Genomic DNA, 16396 nt, shown 5'->3' on the forward strand with positions numbered 1-16396 from the left:
CAACAATACAGCCTTTTTTATAGTAAGCTTCAGGCTGCCAACAGTCCATTTTTGTTTAAATGTGTTAACAGTGTTAGTGCTGTTTTAGACAACAAGCAAAAACCCTGTATATACATACACACGTGACAGTGCTGTACACATCTTCAATAGCCAATTTATAATCAATTTTTGGCACCCCTAATAAATATACACCAATCAGCCATAACTTTAAACCCACTGATAGGTGAACTGAATAACATTATCAGGATTCAGTGGGAAGGGATATACATTGGGTCAGAGCATCTCCAAAACAGCACCACTTGTGGGGTCATGCTAACCAAAGTTGTCAAAGGAAGGACAACTGGTGAACCGATGACAGGTCATTGGCACCTAGGCTCAATGACTAGGCTCAATGACACAGGTATGTGGTAGCCTAGCGGTTAAGGTGTTGGGCTACCAATCGGAAGATTGTGAGTTCGATTCCTATATCCACCAAACTGCCACTGCTGGGTCCCTGAGCAAGACACTCGATTGCTCAGTTGTATAAAAAAATTTGATAAAATGTAAGTCGCTCTGGATAAAGGCGTCTTCTAAATGCTGTAAACGTGCATGGTTTGGTTTGTTTGGTCTGATCCTACAGGCGAGCTATTGTGGCACAACTTGCTAAATAATGGAAGCAAGTGGTCTCATCTAGTGACTGCTGATAGAATGTTTTGTTTGGCATCACATGGATGACTGGGTGTGTGCGCCACTTATCTGAAGAAGGGAACCCTTGAGAAGAGAAGACTGACTCGTAGCACCCACCTAAACATTTTTGCAGACCAAGTACTCCCCTTTCATAGCAACGGTATTCCCTAATGGCAGTTCAAAGTGTTGACTGGGCTTTTAGTTCCCTAGATCTCAAGCTGGTCGAGCATCTGTGGGGTGTGCTGGACAAAACGTCTGACCCATGAAGACGTCACCTCACTACAAAGGATCTGCTTCTAATGTCTAGATGCCAGATACTACAGAACACCTTCCGAGGTCTAGTGGAGTCCATGCCTTGATGGATCAGAGCTGTTTTGGTGGAACAAGGGGAATCTACACAATATTAAGCAGGTGGATTTAATGTTATGGCTAATCAGTGTATTTAACTGGTGATAAGTATAAACCTGGCAAATTTTAGTGACTTTAATTAATAGGATCTCAAAACAATCTGTTAATCGTGACAATGGTGCATCTTTCAGGCTGAACTACTGTCGAGATTCACATGGTGATGAGCTCAAAATCCTTTAATACTGCAAACATTTCCCTTTTTGAATCCTTTTTCTTCAACCGATTGTTGTTGGAAATGTGACAAACATTTCATTTTTTGTTCACTCTGATGACATTATATTGTAAAAATCATTGTTCTAATTAGTACAGTTAAAATAAAAACTGCATCGAGACGCACGCTGTATTGTAGCGCGTGTTGTGGAAAAATGCTATAAATGAGGTCAGGAATCATCACTCACCTCTTCTTCCACAGACTGAAACTCTTTATCGTCGGGTGCCAGGTCAATCAGGACTGTGCCCTGACTCGCACAGTGGAATGTCAGGTATGGGTTGGCACCTTCCAGGTCAGAGAGAGAGAGAGAGAGAGAGAGAGAGAGAGAGAGAGAGAGACAGAGACACCAACACCTTAATATTTCAGATCTATTTATTAGCAGTAACGTGTTGCTTCTGACCAATCAAAATGCAGACTTCAACAGCGCTGTAGTATAAAATAAAATAAATGTTAGTCCTGTTTTTAATTCCACCTCAAAACTTTAAATAGGTGATTAAACAGTAAGAACTCAATTAGACATGTCTATTACTAAATGACCCGAGTGTTCTGACCTTGCTGACCGCCCAGCAGTCTCTCAATGCCTTTGATAAGCTTGTGGCGGTGACCGTAGGCATTGATGCCAATCTCCTTCAGCTCCTCGTGGCCCATATCAGCCAGCACGTCCAGAGTGATCTACGAGACAAAGCCACGGCTGATCAGATGCAGACATTCAATTGCTCAACACTGCTATTATGCCGACCGTCCTGTTCGGAAGATAAACGCAGTAAAATGGCACGAAGGGGATTAAACGGTGTGATGCAGGAGACACCCTTATCGCACATTCCTGTCGTCGTCTATATGAAAATCCCTCCTATTATTAACGGATGCTGCAGTGAAAAGCAGAGCGAGATGAAAGCCTGTAGAGGAGAGAGATGCTAAGTCGGAGTGAGATAAGGAGGCAGCCTGCCACTGATGTGGCACTCCTCCAGATTCAAAATGTCTTTCTTGATTCAGTCTACATGATTCTCCATCAGCTCTCCCTCACACACTGGAGGATTCAGAACATCACAGCTACAATAAGCCTGTTTACAACCTTCAGCTCAGTTACTCATTCTCATATCAACAGGAGCATGCTGCACACTGAGATAACGCTGCAACTAACAATTAGTTTCTTATCGATAAATCTGTCCATTATTTTTCTGATTGATCATTTAGTCAAACAATTATGTATTTATTTGATTGGTCTATCGATTATGTTCTGGCTAACTGATTTCTTTTGTTTACTCCCCAATAAAGAGTAGCCATAAATTATACTATAAATGTTTGAACATTTTATTTACGTGTACTTTTTATTCACATTTATTTATATTATATTATTATTATTTTGATTTATTTTATATCAGGCCATCCTTAAAAATATTCTTGTTTGCCGTAACCTGACTGACCCTGTCAATTTAGGACCGACTCAATTTTTTATTTTTTTTGCTTTAAGTCCGACCGACTTGCCGGTTGTAAATTTGCGTTAAGACCGAACTTTTTTTTTTACTCTTCAAACAACTAATACAAAAGCAATAAAATAATATTAACGGGTTCGAGCCCCATAATACTTCTAAAAAATTCATTAAAACAGCTCGACACCGCTTTAACTTGGCACGAAGTTCTGGAAAAACTGTGCCCAGCATCAAAATAAGGTTCGCAATGATGCGCCCGAAGGCACGGGTTGAAGACCCAGTCAGTGACGTCACGATATGCTAATTTGTTTAAAGTCATACCTACATAATCATCACCAAAATTGTACTTTTTTTTTTTTACATTGAAACTTGAAAAAAAAATATAGACCTACCTACCTTTTTTTTTTTTTTACTGTTACTGCAAACCAAAATATTTTTAAGGATGGCCTCATTATTATTTCTTTTATGTCTAGCAAAAATAAAAGAATAGTGCATCTCCTTTTATCTCTGTTCATTCTCACTAAAGTTGCTTTGTGTGTAAAATGGCAGAATAAATACTGTGAAATATTGCATATGGTGAAGATGCTTTCAAGTAAGTGATACTGTATGTTTCATTTAATATAAACCTAATTAAACTCTAACAGGGTGCATAAGGCAAGCGCTTTAGATGGCAGGGGTTCAACGGACAAAAAAGGAGTTGTAAACTCATGACCTCACTGAAGATACTAATACAACAAGCAGCAGAATGGGAGAAAAAGGAACGGTAGCAGGAAGTGAAGTGAGCCACACAATCATGGCTGCTTCTTGCCCACATTGCACTGTAGGAGCCTGTTCTCTTCATCTATGTGCAAATGAGCGGCCAGCGAGACTCGGCGTGATTAACTCAGAGCCGAGAAACTTCAGCCCTCCACACATCATGACGCCAAGCATCATGGAGAGACCAATCAAGCAGAGCAGTGAAACGGTGTTCCACTGCAGTGGGAATGGATGGAAATAACCGAGCGGGGACGCTGAAGCATGATGACAGCAAGCCGAATAACGCGACTGCATTTTCATAGCTTTGAAAACCATGTTCTAGTGAGTTACTAACCTGCTCCCGCTCGAAAATGTCCCGCAGATGCTCAAGGCCCAAACTCTTCAGGAACTGGCTGATGTTCATATCCAGAATGGTAACTTTAAAAAAAAGAAGAAAAAAAAAAAGGAAATTTATTATGAACCTTAATCATTATTAGGTACTACATATTCTATTATCTACCCCACTGATTTCACTACTCTAGTCTCTAGGTCAGATTTAGCTCAGAAGGACAAATCTCATTTGCTCACTTATCTTTTCCTATCCTTTACTCTCTTCATTATCTTTTACTCTGTAGGTTATCTTGCACTCTATACGCTATCGTTTACTGTCTACATCATCCTCCGCTCCCTACATTAGCTTTTACTCTACTTTAATGCCTGCTGTGTCACTTAGACTTGAAAAGACTGTGTAAGGAGAAATGCGTAGTTTAGTAAAAGCTGTGTGGGTGGAACTAGCAACATTCCTATGTATGATTGTTAAGGGTGAAGCTTAACATGCGGCATACCAAGATTAACACTGGCCACATTATTGTGTGTTCTATAATGACGTGTCAACAGTTATTCAGGCTCTCATTATTCATTATTAAAGTTATAACTTTACCAGTCAACTCTAAAACACACTCTGCTCACTGATGTAAATAAAAGGTGTAAACAGGATGTGTGTCTCACTTTCTCCCTCCTTCCTCTCAGCCCCTGTGGCACCGTCTGCAGGCCCCGATGCTCCGGACGCCGTGAGCTCGGCCAACGGTCCGGCCAGGTTATCGATGCTGCTGGCGGCTGACAGGCAGGACGGCGTGGAGGCAGGCGAAATCACGGTGGCGCTCACCACTGTGGCCTGAGGCTTAAAGCAGCTGGGGAGGGCATCAGGAGGCATGGCGTCAACCAGCAGAGCCCGGATATCATCAGCCTACAGCACACAGACAGGAGACACTGAAGTTATACATTGTGCTTTCTAATAGTAGGAAGCAAAGTGGTAACATTTTCCAACATGGAAAAGTCTCCATATGTCTTTGCGGTTACAGGAAATACCGAGTTTTGTATTATTTATTAAAGACTGGGGGTGAAAAAGAGGCAGGAGAGGGAACAACTGCTATAAAATAAAGGATAACAGAAACCCACTTGTCAAATGGATGTTAATTACGACGCGTAGTAACTGTTTGCAATATGCTGTGGTTTCCAAAACATTTGGGAACGGGCTGCTGACAGTAACTCCATCACAACGATCATCACCAACAGAACAGTGTCTTTTATTCCTCAGACATTATTATATCCAAATTATTAAATACCATCTTTACAATTTAGGACTTCATTTGGAGGATATAATGGATTACAACACCTTAGGTTCAAGACAGACCTCAGTATTATCCAGTTGTGCTTAATACAAAGTCATACATAAAGATAAAAAAACCCTGAACCCTAAATTACATGAATGCAAAAGCATGTGTCAGCATTGTGCAAAAAGTCTCTCAAATGTCCTCAGTGTGAAATTGGGCCGATGGCATTTGCCTTGTTCTGTGAGAACATTAAAAAGAGACAAATTGCCCTACCATGAAGTGTGTTTAACTCTAATAATAAAGGTCACCGTGTATGGGAGCATCTGAGCCGCTAACACCTGCAGTCTTTCTCAAACAGATATCAGGGCATGTGGTTTTAAAATACACTGTGTGACAAGACAAATGCCCCAAACTGTCCAGGGATTAAGTGCCATCTGCACTGGTGGCTTGGAGGCATTTTTTATAATCCACTGCATGTTCATTTAAACCCCGCTTCTGAAAGTTGCTTAGAAATCTGTTGCATTCATCCATGTCGCATTTTCATCAATTAGCCTTTTACTTTTAATTAGCTTATGTGGCAACTTTAGTGTGTGTGTGTGTGTGTGTGTGTATAGCTTTACAGCTGTTACTCCAATCACAGAAGCTAAAGAGATTTCTCTCTGTTCACTCTTTGTGCCTGAGTGTGAGAAAAATGACAAACATACACTCAAGTGCTTTATTCTGCTTAATCTACATGAATCATTTAAATTTCCTGATTTATTGATGAGTAATGGACGTCCGTGAGACAAAAAACACAGCTTGTTTTGTTACTGAAAACTAAAGTGTGAAATGTAGTTAGAAACGTGGACATTGGACCCTCTGTACAGAAACGTTACACAAGTCTCTACTAACAACACTGTGAATGAATTTTTCCCATGGTGAATAACAGAAAAATAAACTTCTTCCCGAAAGCAATGCATCATCAGGAACTGTAAACTAACAATCTGACATAAATAACTGACCTATTTTAAGATAATTCTATACTTGTTTCATATCAATGGAATACTTTTTGTTATTGTAGTTAAAGTGAATATAAAAGGCCTACTGCTCGAACAAAACTGCAATTTCTTTTTAAAAATAAAGACAGCAATAACAACATAAATGTCAGACTTGTTACGTAATGCAATTAATGCAATTACTTTAATGCAATTTTCCTACTTGGAGAGAAAAGGGGAATTATTTTCCCCCTCTGGATTTAGTTAGTTAGATTTAGTTTTGTTAGTTAGAAAATCACATTAAAGACACATATCTGACATTTATGTTGTTGTTATTTCTGTTTTAAAACCTTTTTTTTATTGTAGACCTTTAATATCTACTAGAGATGGTACATATAGTACAAGATTAAACACACACACATGCTGGAGGCAGCATCATCACTGCAGCAGTAATTACACAAACCAAAGCTGAGATTTACAAGCTTTCTGATTTACACACTCTTGAAAAAAAAAAGGTAATAAAATCTGTGGCAATGCTAACAGGACAAGCAGTAATTACATTTAGTCCTTTTAAAGGAAATAAAACATTGAGCAAAATGTAAAGCATTTGCGATATGACTGTGTGCCCTGTACAGCTACATATTTGCTTTGTTTTTGCCTTTCCCCTTCTATAATTGGGTGTAAGTAGAGTCAGATAAAGATAATAGCTATTTATAATACTGGTGATGATAATAGTGGTTACCGTGGCAAGGTCAAGGGGCGTCTGGCCCTCCTGGTTTTTCATGGTGGGGTCGGCTCCGTGTGCCAGCAGCAGGGCACACAGCTGGGTGCGTCCCTTTTGGGCAGCCTCGTGGAGAGGAGTGAAAGCCCACTTATCCGTGGCATTCACACACGTGTTGTACTTGATCAGCAGAGCCGCGATATCCACATGCTGTGGAAAAACAAGTGGCTGTGTTACAACAAAAAGCCTTTTTGTCGGTGCAAAAGCAGCCAACATCAAATGTCTTGACACACATACATAATAAGATGCAACATACATCGAACAGTATGGGAATTAAATGCATGTAGGAAATAAAATTGTGGGTGGGGAACTTAAAAATCCTCATCTAACAAACACCATAAATGTGGCGGAATCATTCAAGTTAATCATCTGAAATCACAACACAAATGAATCGTTGTCCCTCCATCTATCTGTCACTTGCTCCAGTGAAAGTAGTAGAGTAAAAGTCTGGACATGATCAGCTTCGGTGAAGGAAATGTCAAAAAGGGTCAGCTAAAGTTACCCAACAGCCCTTCCTGAGGCCCACTACAGGCATTCCATTGCCCCTGGGTGCCCGCTGGGCCCACACCAGGACTCCGGCTGCCAAGCAAGGGATGGCAGAAACAAATTCAGCTCTGTGTGCGTGTGTGTGTGTGTAAAAGTGCAGACATGTTGCCAGGACTGCTTCAATCAAGTTTGCTTATATAACCAGCAAGCTGTTGCCCAGTCAGCCTAATCACAGCTCTGGTGTCCTCACCAGAAACACACTGTACAATTGATCTTCAAGGAATAATAATTTAAGAAAAAAAGAAATAATTTAATCTAAGACATGTTAGAGGTCTGAGGTCTGATCTTTGCCTCTTTAGTTTTGCAATGCAGCAAGTTTGGGACACAACGAAACTTCCTGTGATCTAAAATGAGCTAAATCTCAAATGTAATAAAACAATATTGTACATTCACAATGCAGGAAAAAAATAGTACTGACTGAAAACGTGCCTTAGCTTTCCATGTTCAGAAATTCTATATATTATGAAAATGCAAAAAAAAAAAAAAAGCTGAAATAACAGACTGTAATAAACTGTGTATTAGTATGTAACAACATTAAAGACGACTCATTAAATATTAGCTCTAGTCAAGTTACTGGTCGTTACATGCCACATGAGGCTTTTGTGATTCTGCTGTTCGCCGAGTCCACGCAGCTCTTTAAGTCATGCATTGTGTGTGTATCATAATTATTTTCCATAAACTAATATGTTTAATAGACATGCTCTTTAATACCTCAGGCTTATCCAGAGCTGGGAATGTGGCCTTCACTAAGTTTGTTTATTACACCTCACATAAGATAAGCCGCATTTCATGAACAGCAGCCTACCGTACAATACAGTCAGATAATGAAGTGTTTTTGTCTTGTACTGAACTTTACTTCAATGGCATTTCATTACAGACAACCTGGACATATCCATGTGTGTTATATCCGTGTGTTCTATCTATTATAGGCGCTGCTTAGGAGCCATTTCAGTGGCTAGCTGCCCTTATGGAGCAGGAGTGAAATGTTGAAGCTCTGACATGTTTGAAGCATCAGTTGTGGTGTCCTGGGTTACAGATTATCACACAAACAGTGTGGATTCAATCTGCTGTGACAGAAACAGTGAAAGGCTCAGTAGCAGTTAGCTAGTGTGAGTGACACACCAAGTCTTCATTAAATGTCTTTTTGCTTCTGTATGTTGATGCATTACTTTTTGATACAAGAGTTTAGCATGATAACGGGGAAAGAAAATCAGCCAGTAACATTCAACATACAGCACACACACACACATACACACACACACACACCAAATGTTTTGGAGGTCGAGTGAGTGAGGTGACAGAAAGCTGCAGGTATGTGACTCATCTGAGAGCAAAAAGCATCTGTCACAGGCCTCTTCCAAATAAACGTGCAGTAAACAACCGTGTTTACTGCTAACAAGGTACTACTACAGATCAAGACAAGACATTTGCAGGCGCACACACACACGCACACACACACCTAATTGAAAAAAATTACTCATTGTTGGATGAATGAAGAAATTGAAAGCAAATATCATATACATCATTGGCCACAAAAGCTACAATGGGAAAAGCTCTGAAACTGGGCACTTTAAAGCTTTGAGACATTCTACCAGTCCTGCCCCAGGTTTCCTGCAGCCAATCAGTGTACAGCAGGAAATAATCCAGCTCTGAGCGTGCTGCCTCTGCTGTAACATTATCATCTACAAGCAACATGTTCTCAGACACAAACATGTTTTAGATGATTGTAAGAGAGGACAAAACAGGGCAGGCGAAGATGAGCAAACAATCCCTTGTCATCTGTTCTGGACTGTCACTAGGTACAGGGTATCATCTAACACACGGGTCTGTTCCTGAGCAAATCTAGCACCAGATTGTTGCATTAAAAGTGCATGAGCTGGGACGCTCCTGGCAGGCAGCAAACACACCACACACTTCAGTGCACAGCTATGAGCAAAACAGTCAGCAGCTAGTGGCATGAATGAAATCTCTAAAGCTTGTGAGTTAAAGCGTACGTGTGTTTGTGTGCATAGATTATCCACATCTACATTTGTTGTCCTAGTAGCTGTGTTTTGTTGTTGTCGTCTGTTTGCTCTGTACTTCCTTGCCAGGAGGAGAGGCTAATGTGATATTAGGAGCCGCCTATTGAACAGCCGTGTTTGATTTGTACACTCACTCCGTATGAGGCTGCGTTGTGGAGCGGAATGAGGCCGCCTTTGTCCTGTGCGTTGACGTCTGCACCGTGCTCCAGCAGATATTCTGCTACCTCCAGGTTATTGTAACCCGCTGTGGGAACAAAACATTTATACACATGATCAGAACACATTGGATGTAAGTCGAGCATTATGTATGCTAAGAGGGAAAAAGGATCAGTCCCATACTAATGAACACCATCATTACAGTACACAGCTTGATGTTTATGTATACACACACATGCACACACGGGCACGCGCACATACGCACAGCTAAGCAGACATTCTGAAATTATTTCCACTCTTGTCTGTTCCCGTCCTCTTCCACACCTCATTACACAGTGAAGAGGTTATTTAGGGTTCACGCTCTTATTATAAAGATTGCTTTCGCTTTTCATTTTTATCCCATTAAGTAGTTTCCTACTTCAAGACAACAGGCACAGCGAGAGGATTAAACATGGCATGAATGCAGACTAAAGCTTGCAAGGGAAGGTGGAAAAAGAGGCTTAGAATACTTTTCAGTCTTAAGGCTGTGGAAAAACATTTATTTCCTTCCTCTTGTGCTCTGCTTGATTTCTTCTGAAATTATGATTTCTTTCTATAGAAAATATTCAGCTCTTCTTTCTTCATAACACTGTCTATATTTCACTACACTGCCAAGCTTCCAAGACGCGTTCGTTCAGCCAAAGCCCTCTTAGGTTCATGTGCGTCAAACACGAGCACAGCTTTCATAGAAACTAATTACACGTGTCTCCACTGGTAGGAGTTTAACCGAACGAATCTCTGCTTGCAAGGAGTTCTCTGCAAGAAGGTACCAAAACTCTAAAAGTTGCATCACAAATTTTGAAAAGAAAAAAGCATGTTAGTCTGCAACAATAAAAAAAAATATTACAGAAACTATTCACCATATTCACGATACTTATATATATTCCAGAAAAGTGTGTCAACACAGCAGTGTAATCTACAGTCTGATGTCACTGCTGAAAAAAAAAACAGTAAGCAGGGAGTCAAATATCCTAAATGCTCCAGCTAAACCTCTGCAGGAGGACAAAAAGAGTGCAATCCTTTTTTGTTTCTTAGTTTCATGCAAAAACTTTCCATATTAAACTCTTCACTCTCTCGCTCTCTGCGGTGAATGTGGGTGAGGATTTGGATGAACACTAGTTTCAACTAAGGCAAAATTATTTATTGGGGGGAGAAAAAAAAAAACAAACAAAAATAAATAATAGGTGCAAAGCAGAAGGTAAATATTGAGCAGATTCTCTGATTTTAGGGAGAAAAAAAAAAAGAGATTTGTGGGGGTTCATGTCAGTGGAGCTTTTTTGCTCCTTTAAAGCCTTTAATGGATATAATATCTGATCTAAAGTCTACAATTTGTTATTTACTGTTCAGGAAATACACAAAGGGGACATGATCTTATTAAATCTTGGGCTTTTATCCTGAGTTCTGTGCTGAGCAGGCCTCCTGCCTCCACGGTCACTTTGTTGTATTTTATCCAGCCACACCGTACAGCTGTTAATTCTCTCAAACCAAGCCTCAGACTGACTGACTCGGAGGCAACTGATGGTTATATAGTTAACAGTGCAACTAGTGTTTACACGGTGTCTGCTGAGGGATTATGGGACACGGCAGGCAGAAACAGCACTGCAATAACATTGCGTGTGTGTGAGAAAGCAACACAGGTGTTCAGGCTCTCTGTTACCTGCCAGGTGTAGTGGTGTAGAGTTGCGTCCCTGTGTGTCTCTGCAGTTGATGTTCTCGGGGCTGCAGAGTTTCTGCACACGAGCCAAGCAGCCTTTCTTTGCAGCGTCCAGCAGGGCAGCGTCTCCTCTCAGCAGGTCCTGGATATCTGTGTCCCCTTCCTTCACCATGTCTAGGGGCGTGTTTCCGTCCCGGTTTTTCTTTGTCGGGTCAGCGCCATGCTGAAATACAGAACCAGCCTTCTACTTAGAAACTTAATTCACCACCACCACCACCACAAATGTTCCTTCTGACTAAGACAAAAGTCTTACTCCAAAATCTTTTCCGTAAATTCTCCAAACTGTCAACAAGCTGTTATTTTATTTATTTAAAAAAATACATAAAAAAAGAAAGAAAAATCATCAAAATAGCACAAAAGTCCTTCTTAAAAAAGCTGATGATCCGCATGAGACTCTACAAGTGTGTCTAATTACACACAGATTTAATAAACCAGCTCATTTATGGAACTATAATCTAAACCTAATAATAAACAAATAAAAACATTTATTTAGTATTAATGAAACTCCAAAGCAAAAGTGAGGCTGATGGGGAACAACCCTTTATAGCTACTATAATATAAGCAATAACAGGAACGTCCTTGTGTCAGGGATGTTCGACAACATAAAACGCAACTAAACAACGCAAACAGGTTAAAAGTTTAAAGAGCTGTTCTTTAATTAAAAAAAAAAAAAAAAAAAAAAAAAAAAAACGTAACAAGTAAAGGACATGAAATGCTTTCAAGTTTTAACATATAAAAAAAAAGCTGAAAAGCCCAAGATATCTGAATAGATTAAGGTGTTTTTTTCCCCCAGATTCTCTGCACGTGATGATGCCAAGAGGCCACTTGAACTCTCATTTTAATAAATATCGAAATATCAACTCCTTTTGAAATATGCTGTCCTCACCAGTCTGGAGTCACAAAGGGCTATGGTGAGGAGATGAACGCGGAAAGCAATAAAAGTGGGTTCATCGCTAATAAACCCTAAGACGAGCAATCCGGGAAGCTTTTCTGCACAGGTCAAAGGTCAGGGCCGTGTCCGAGTGTTCCATAAATAATTTTCATTTGAATTAACCAGAGACAGGAGATGATGCTGAGTCACAGTGCAGTGCAGTGCAGTGCAGAGTGTGTGTGTGTGTGTGTGTGTGTGTGTGTGTGTGTGTGTGTGTGTGTGTGTGTGTGTGTGTGTGTGTGTGTATACCACACCTTCAGAAGCAGTTTGCAGATCTCGTATTTGCCCTTGGCAGCAGCTTCGTGCAGTGGAGTAAACTTCCACAGGTCTGCCACGTTGACCGACGCCCCGTGTCTCACCAGCAGCTCGGCCACTTCATAATGCCCATATGAGCAGGCATTGTGCAGCGGCACCAGACCTCTGATACGCACACACACACAAAAACATTACTGTTTAAATGCATTTCATATAAGTATCGCAGGTAAAAGAGGATTGATGTAAGCAGATATTTGTTAAACACTAATGAAAGAAGTGTTCGGTATCAGTTTGAGGTAAAGCTGTAGGTTTTGACAGAAATATGTAAAACGAGCAACTAATTCAGACGTTCCATAAACTTAAATGTCAAAATGGATCACGTGTCAATATCAAGTGCTGTGGTGCAAGAGGAATAAACCAGTTGGAAAAGATAAAAGATGATAAGAGTAAATCCACTTTATCATACCACCCCAGACAGCTTTATTCACAGTCGTTTATTTTCCAAAAGTCTTTGTTTTGGGACTGGGACTTCTTGCTTAAACGTCACAACAAGAAGGCATTATTGTGTAACACAAGTGACAATTTTGAGTCCTCATGATGTGATGTGCTTGTGAAGCAGCAAAATGGTTCTCTTTTCAGGCGTTACAAACAAACAGTGAAATGTTCCAGCAGAAGATTTAAATGAGTCTCATTGCCTGAACAGATCCTGGCAGCTCTCACTCACCCTTTGTCCTTGGCGTGGACATCTGCGCCGTGATGCAGCAGGTACTCCACCACCGCCACGCGATTGTAGCCTGCCGCAAAGTGCAGCGGCGTCGAGTGGCGTCCCTCCAGATCCCTGCAGTTCACGTTCTGAGCAGAGCACAGTTGCTGGAGAGAGAGTGCATACACACAGAGCAATAGAAATATAAATGCAACAAGAAAATCAGTATATCTGGAAAACAAAACACAAAACAATCTTTAGTAGCAGTGAAAGCCTTAAATGAGTTCTTTTGAAAAGAATCACGAGTGTCTGGAGTGCCAAAGCAGGATTAAGTCTGAATCATCAGTATTCATAAAACAGTCAGTCAGAAATGTTGGTCCTCTTGATTAAAGCTTAGGGTTTTTATTAAAGGAACAATGTTTTTGGGGAGAAAAAAATGGTTTTGCAGTTACTATGTCATGACTTGGGTCACATGGTGATGGTAACATGGTTGACGTAGTCCTATGTTCTGACTGTATTTATACTAAAACACGTATACTGATCAGTATGTAGTGGTGTTAAATTTACATGATACTGCTCCTTTGATGAAGAACAGATCTTTTTCAATCTTTCAGTTCTGTTTTGGTCCACAAGATGACTGGAGAACAGAGAATTCATTTGATGGTCCTAGTGAGAAAATGTAGAAATGTAGCTAGATTGTAAAATGACTGGTTTAAAAGTGATAATTCTGAATATTTGGCTTTTACATCAAAGCGTGACAGAGTGTGACGCTGGCTGTAGTCTCGGCTTAATCAGCAGAGACAAGAACGGCTAAAATATACACTAGAATGGAAGGTGATTTATTTAAAATTATATAAAATAATTAAATAAAGACCTCAGAAATGAAAGTGTAATTTGTGCAGCGATGTGAGCAGTCTTATCTGGATCTATGTGATATCTGGATCAGTCTTATCTGTGTGATATCTGGATCATTCACATACTGGGATTGAATGACAGAACCATTAGTGCACAAAACAGTAGAGAAGTGTCAGTAGAGAAGACAAACAAGAGCATTAAGAGCATTGAGAGCTCAGGGGTAACAGTGAAATGAAAAATGTATTTCACATTAAGTGAAAAATCGTGTGCTATTGAGATGTATGTGAGAGTGATGTATATAGTCACCTTCACAGTGTCCAGGTCTCCGGCTTTAGCTGCTTCTAAAAGCCTGTAGTCTACGTCCGAGTTCCTCACTGGAACGTTTTCTACACAGGAGACGAATAGAGTTCTGAATGTTAACAAGCCGCAGACGGCCAGGTATCGCACGCTGTGAAAGCGTATCGTGGTTGTATTTACCATTGAGGATTTGTTGGACAGCTTCGTTGCCCATCTGTGCAGCTGTGAAGCCCTGCAGCGAGACGACTGCTGGATCTGCGCCGTAACTCAGAAGCAACCGACATGTCTGCAGATGACCGGCCAGAGCCGCCCGGTGCAGAGCTGTCTGTCCCAGAGTGTCCACGGCATTCATCTGTGTTAAAACACACACACACCCTTGGATAAGGAAGCGCCAGATCTGCTAGTATTTCTGCGATTAGGTAATGCATTCTACACCAGATATAACAGGAAGCTCATAGCAACATTAGTGTAGATTAGTATTGCTATGAGTTAGCAGAAGTGGTGGAACAAACAAAAACAATGTGACATGACTTCAGTGATAAACACTGCTGCATTGTCAGTAAACATGGACTTTCAGGCCGGAAACTATACAACAGTAAACTAGAGCGACTAACTAACCTCACTGAGACATCTGTATAAATCACAGATGGGATTTATCTGTGAGAGAGATGGGCGTATCTTCATCATGAAAAAATGGTTATAATGCTAAAATGCTATATACATGCTATTTGAACACACACAGATTGTTGCATTAAGCAGGCATGGCCACACATGACCCTTAGTTACACAGACATGGGTTGTATCTGTGCTAGGAACTCAGTAACCCCTTAATTCATCACATTTTAGACACAACCTTTTAAAGGTCATTTATATTTTATAGTCCTGCGTTTTAAACTCATATGTTTTCATTTTGGTTTCGGTGGCAGATGATAGAACAAGAGTGGAATATAGTGAAGATGTGCAAAACCTCTTTTCCAGAGCATACTGTACAACCTAATCTCCACCATACTGTCAATTCAAACAGCATACGGTCCTAGGTATATATATCCATGATAGTAGGGTTAAATTATTCAGGTGCATGCGCACATACCATAAAAACTACTGACAGCTGATTCTGATGATACTAAAAACCCAAAGTAATACTCCAGTAATAATTTTATTACCCAATCTCTGAATAAAGTATTAGACAGCACAGGATTCTGTCTTTAGGCACAATTTAAAAAGTGTATGCTTTTACTCCAGAGGGACTTAACATACAGAAATGAATTTGACCATTTGTATTCTCGGTCTTCCCTGTTTGAACAAAGGTGCAATGGAAGGGTAGCAGAGGAAAAGACAGAACTGTGAATAATGCCGGCCCACTTTCAAATGAACACAGACATGAATTAATCAGACGTGCCCTTGGGCAACTTCAGCTCTTCTTCAAGGACTATCAGCACTGTGCAGATGGAAAAGAGAGGACAGGGAAGAAACCAGGGGTGTGTGTGTGTGTGCGCGCGTGTGTGTGTTAACTTAAGGCTCAACTCTGCAAAGTTTCCTAACTTCTGACATGCTGTGTGCAGGAGATTCATCCCAGTCTCATAATTCCACAACACCTAGACTTGTACACACAGTGACAGTTGCACATTAAAAGGTCTGGAGTCTGCTCAGCCTCTCTCTCTCTCTCGTGTACTGTGTTCCCACCATCAGCATTGCCTTGTGCTGACTCGCGCTGCAAGACCAGCTGAGTTGAAATGGTGTTTACCTCCCTGCTCCCAAGACTGCTTATTAGTGCGACACTGCCACACCATCTGTTTACACACTCAACCCCAACCCCTTCTGCTCACATTCCACTCATCCTGGCCACTCATCACCACCCAGTCCATCACAGTGAGTCAGGGGAAACAGCCATCGGGTCACACTGGCAGTTTAGAAACCAGACAGAGAGACTGAAATGAAGTGAAGTCAAGCTGCTGACACGGAGAAAAATACTGTGTTCAAATATTGTCTGGTCTCTTCTATGTTTTTGCAAAAAACCTCACCAAAAAAAAAAAAAGACTGAAATGTGAAACAATCCAATCC

The 16396-nt window shown here is 40.7% G+C and overlaps 1 protein-coding gene across 4 annotated transcripts in view; it reads right to left on the reverse strand.

Moving 5' to 3' along the window:
• Nucleotides 1-16396, reverse strand: part of tnksa (tankyrase, TRF1-interacting ankyrin-related ADP-ribose polymerase a) — a 94334-nt gene that overhangs the window by 4712 nt on the left and 73226 nt on the right. For 2 of the 4 annotated variants that reach the window (XM_060891773.1, XM_060891774.1), the window contains 12 exons: nt 14516-14687; nt 14345-14424; nt 13751-13849; nt 13205-13350; nt 12480-12645; nt 11238-11457; nt 9520-9629; nt 6780-6968; nt 4459-4696; nt 3806-3888; nt 1837-1957; nt 1473-1570 (listed from right to left, as the gene is read on the reverse strand). In XM_060891773.1, coding sequence (XP_060747756.1) covers nt 1473-1570; nt 1837-1957; nt 3806-3888; nt 4459-4696; nt 6780-6968; nt 9520-9629; nt 11238-11457; nt 12480-12645; nt 13205-13350; nt 13751-13849; nt 14345-14424; nt 14516-14687 — 1722 coding nt within the window. The remainder of the gene's footprint in view (nt 1-1472; nt 1571-1836; nt 1958-3805; nt 3889-4458; nt 4697-6779; nt 6969-9519; nt 9630-11237; nt 11458-12479; nt 12646-13204; nt 13351-13750; nt 13850-14344; nt 14425-14515; nt 14688-16396) is intronic. The other 2 variants (XM_060891775.1, XM_060891776.1) reach the window with 1 other exon arrangement.

The sequence above is a fragment of the Tachysurus vachellii genome, chromosome 17 (genome assembly GCF_030014155.1).
Source record: "Tachysurus vachellii isolate PV-2020 chromosome 17, HZAU_Pvac_v1, whole genome shotgun sequence".
In the NCBI taxonomy this organism is placed as follows: domain Eukaryota; kingdom Metazoa; phylum Chordata; class Actinopteri; order Siluriformes; family Bagridae; genus Tachysurus; species Tachysurus vachellii.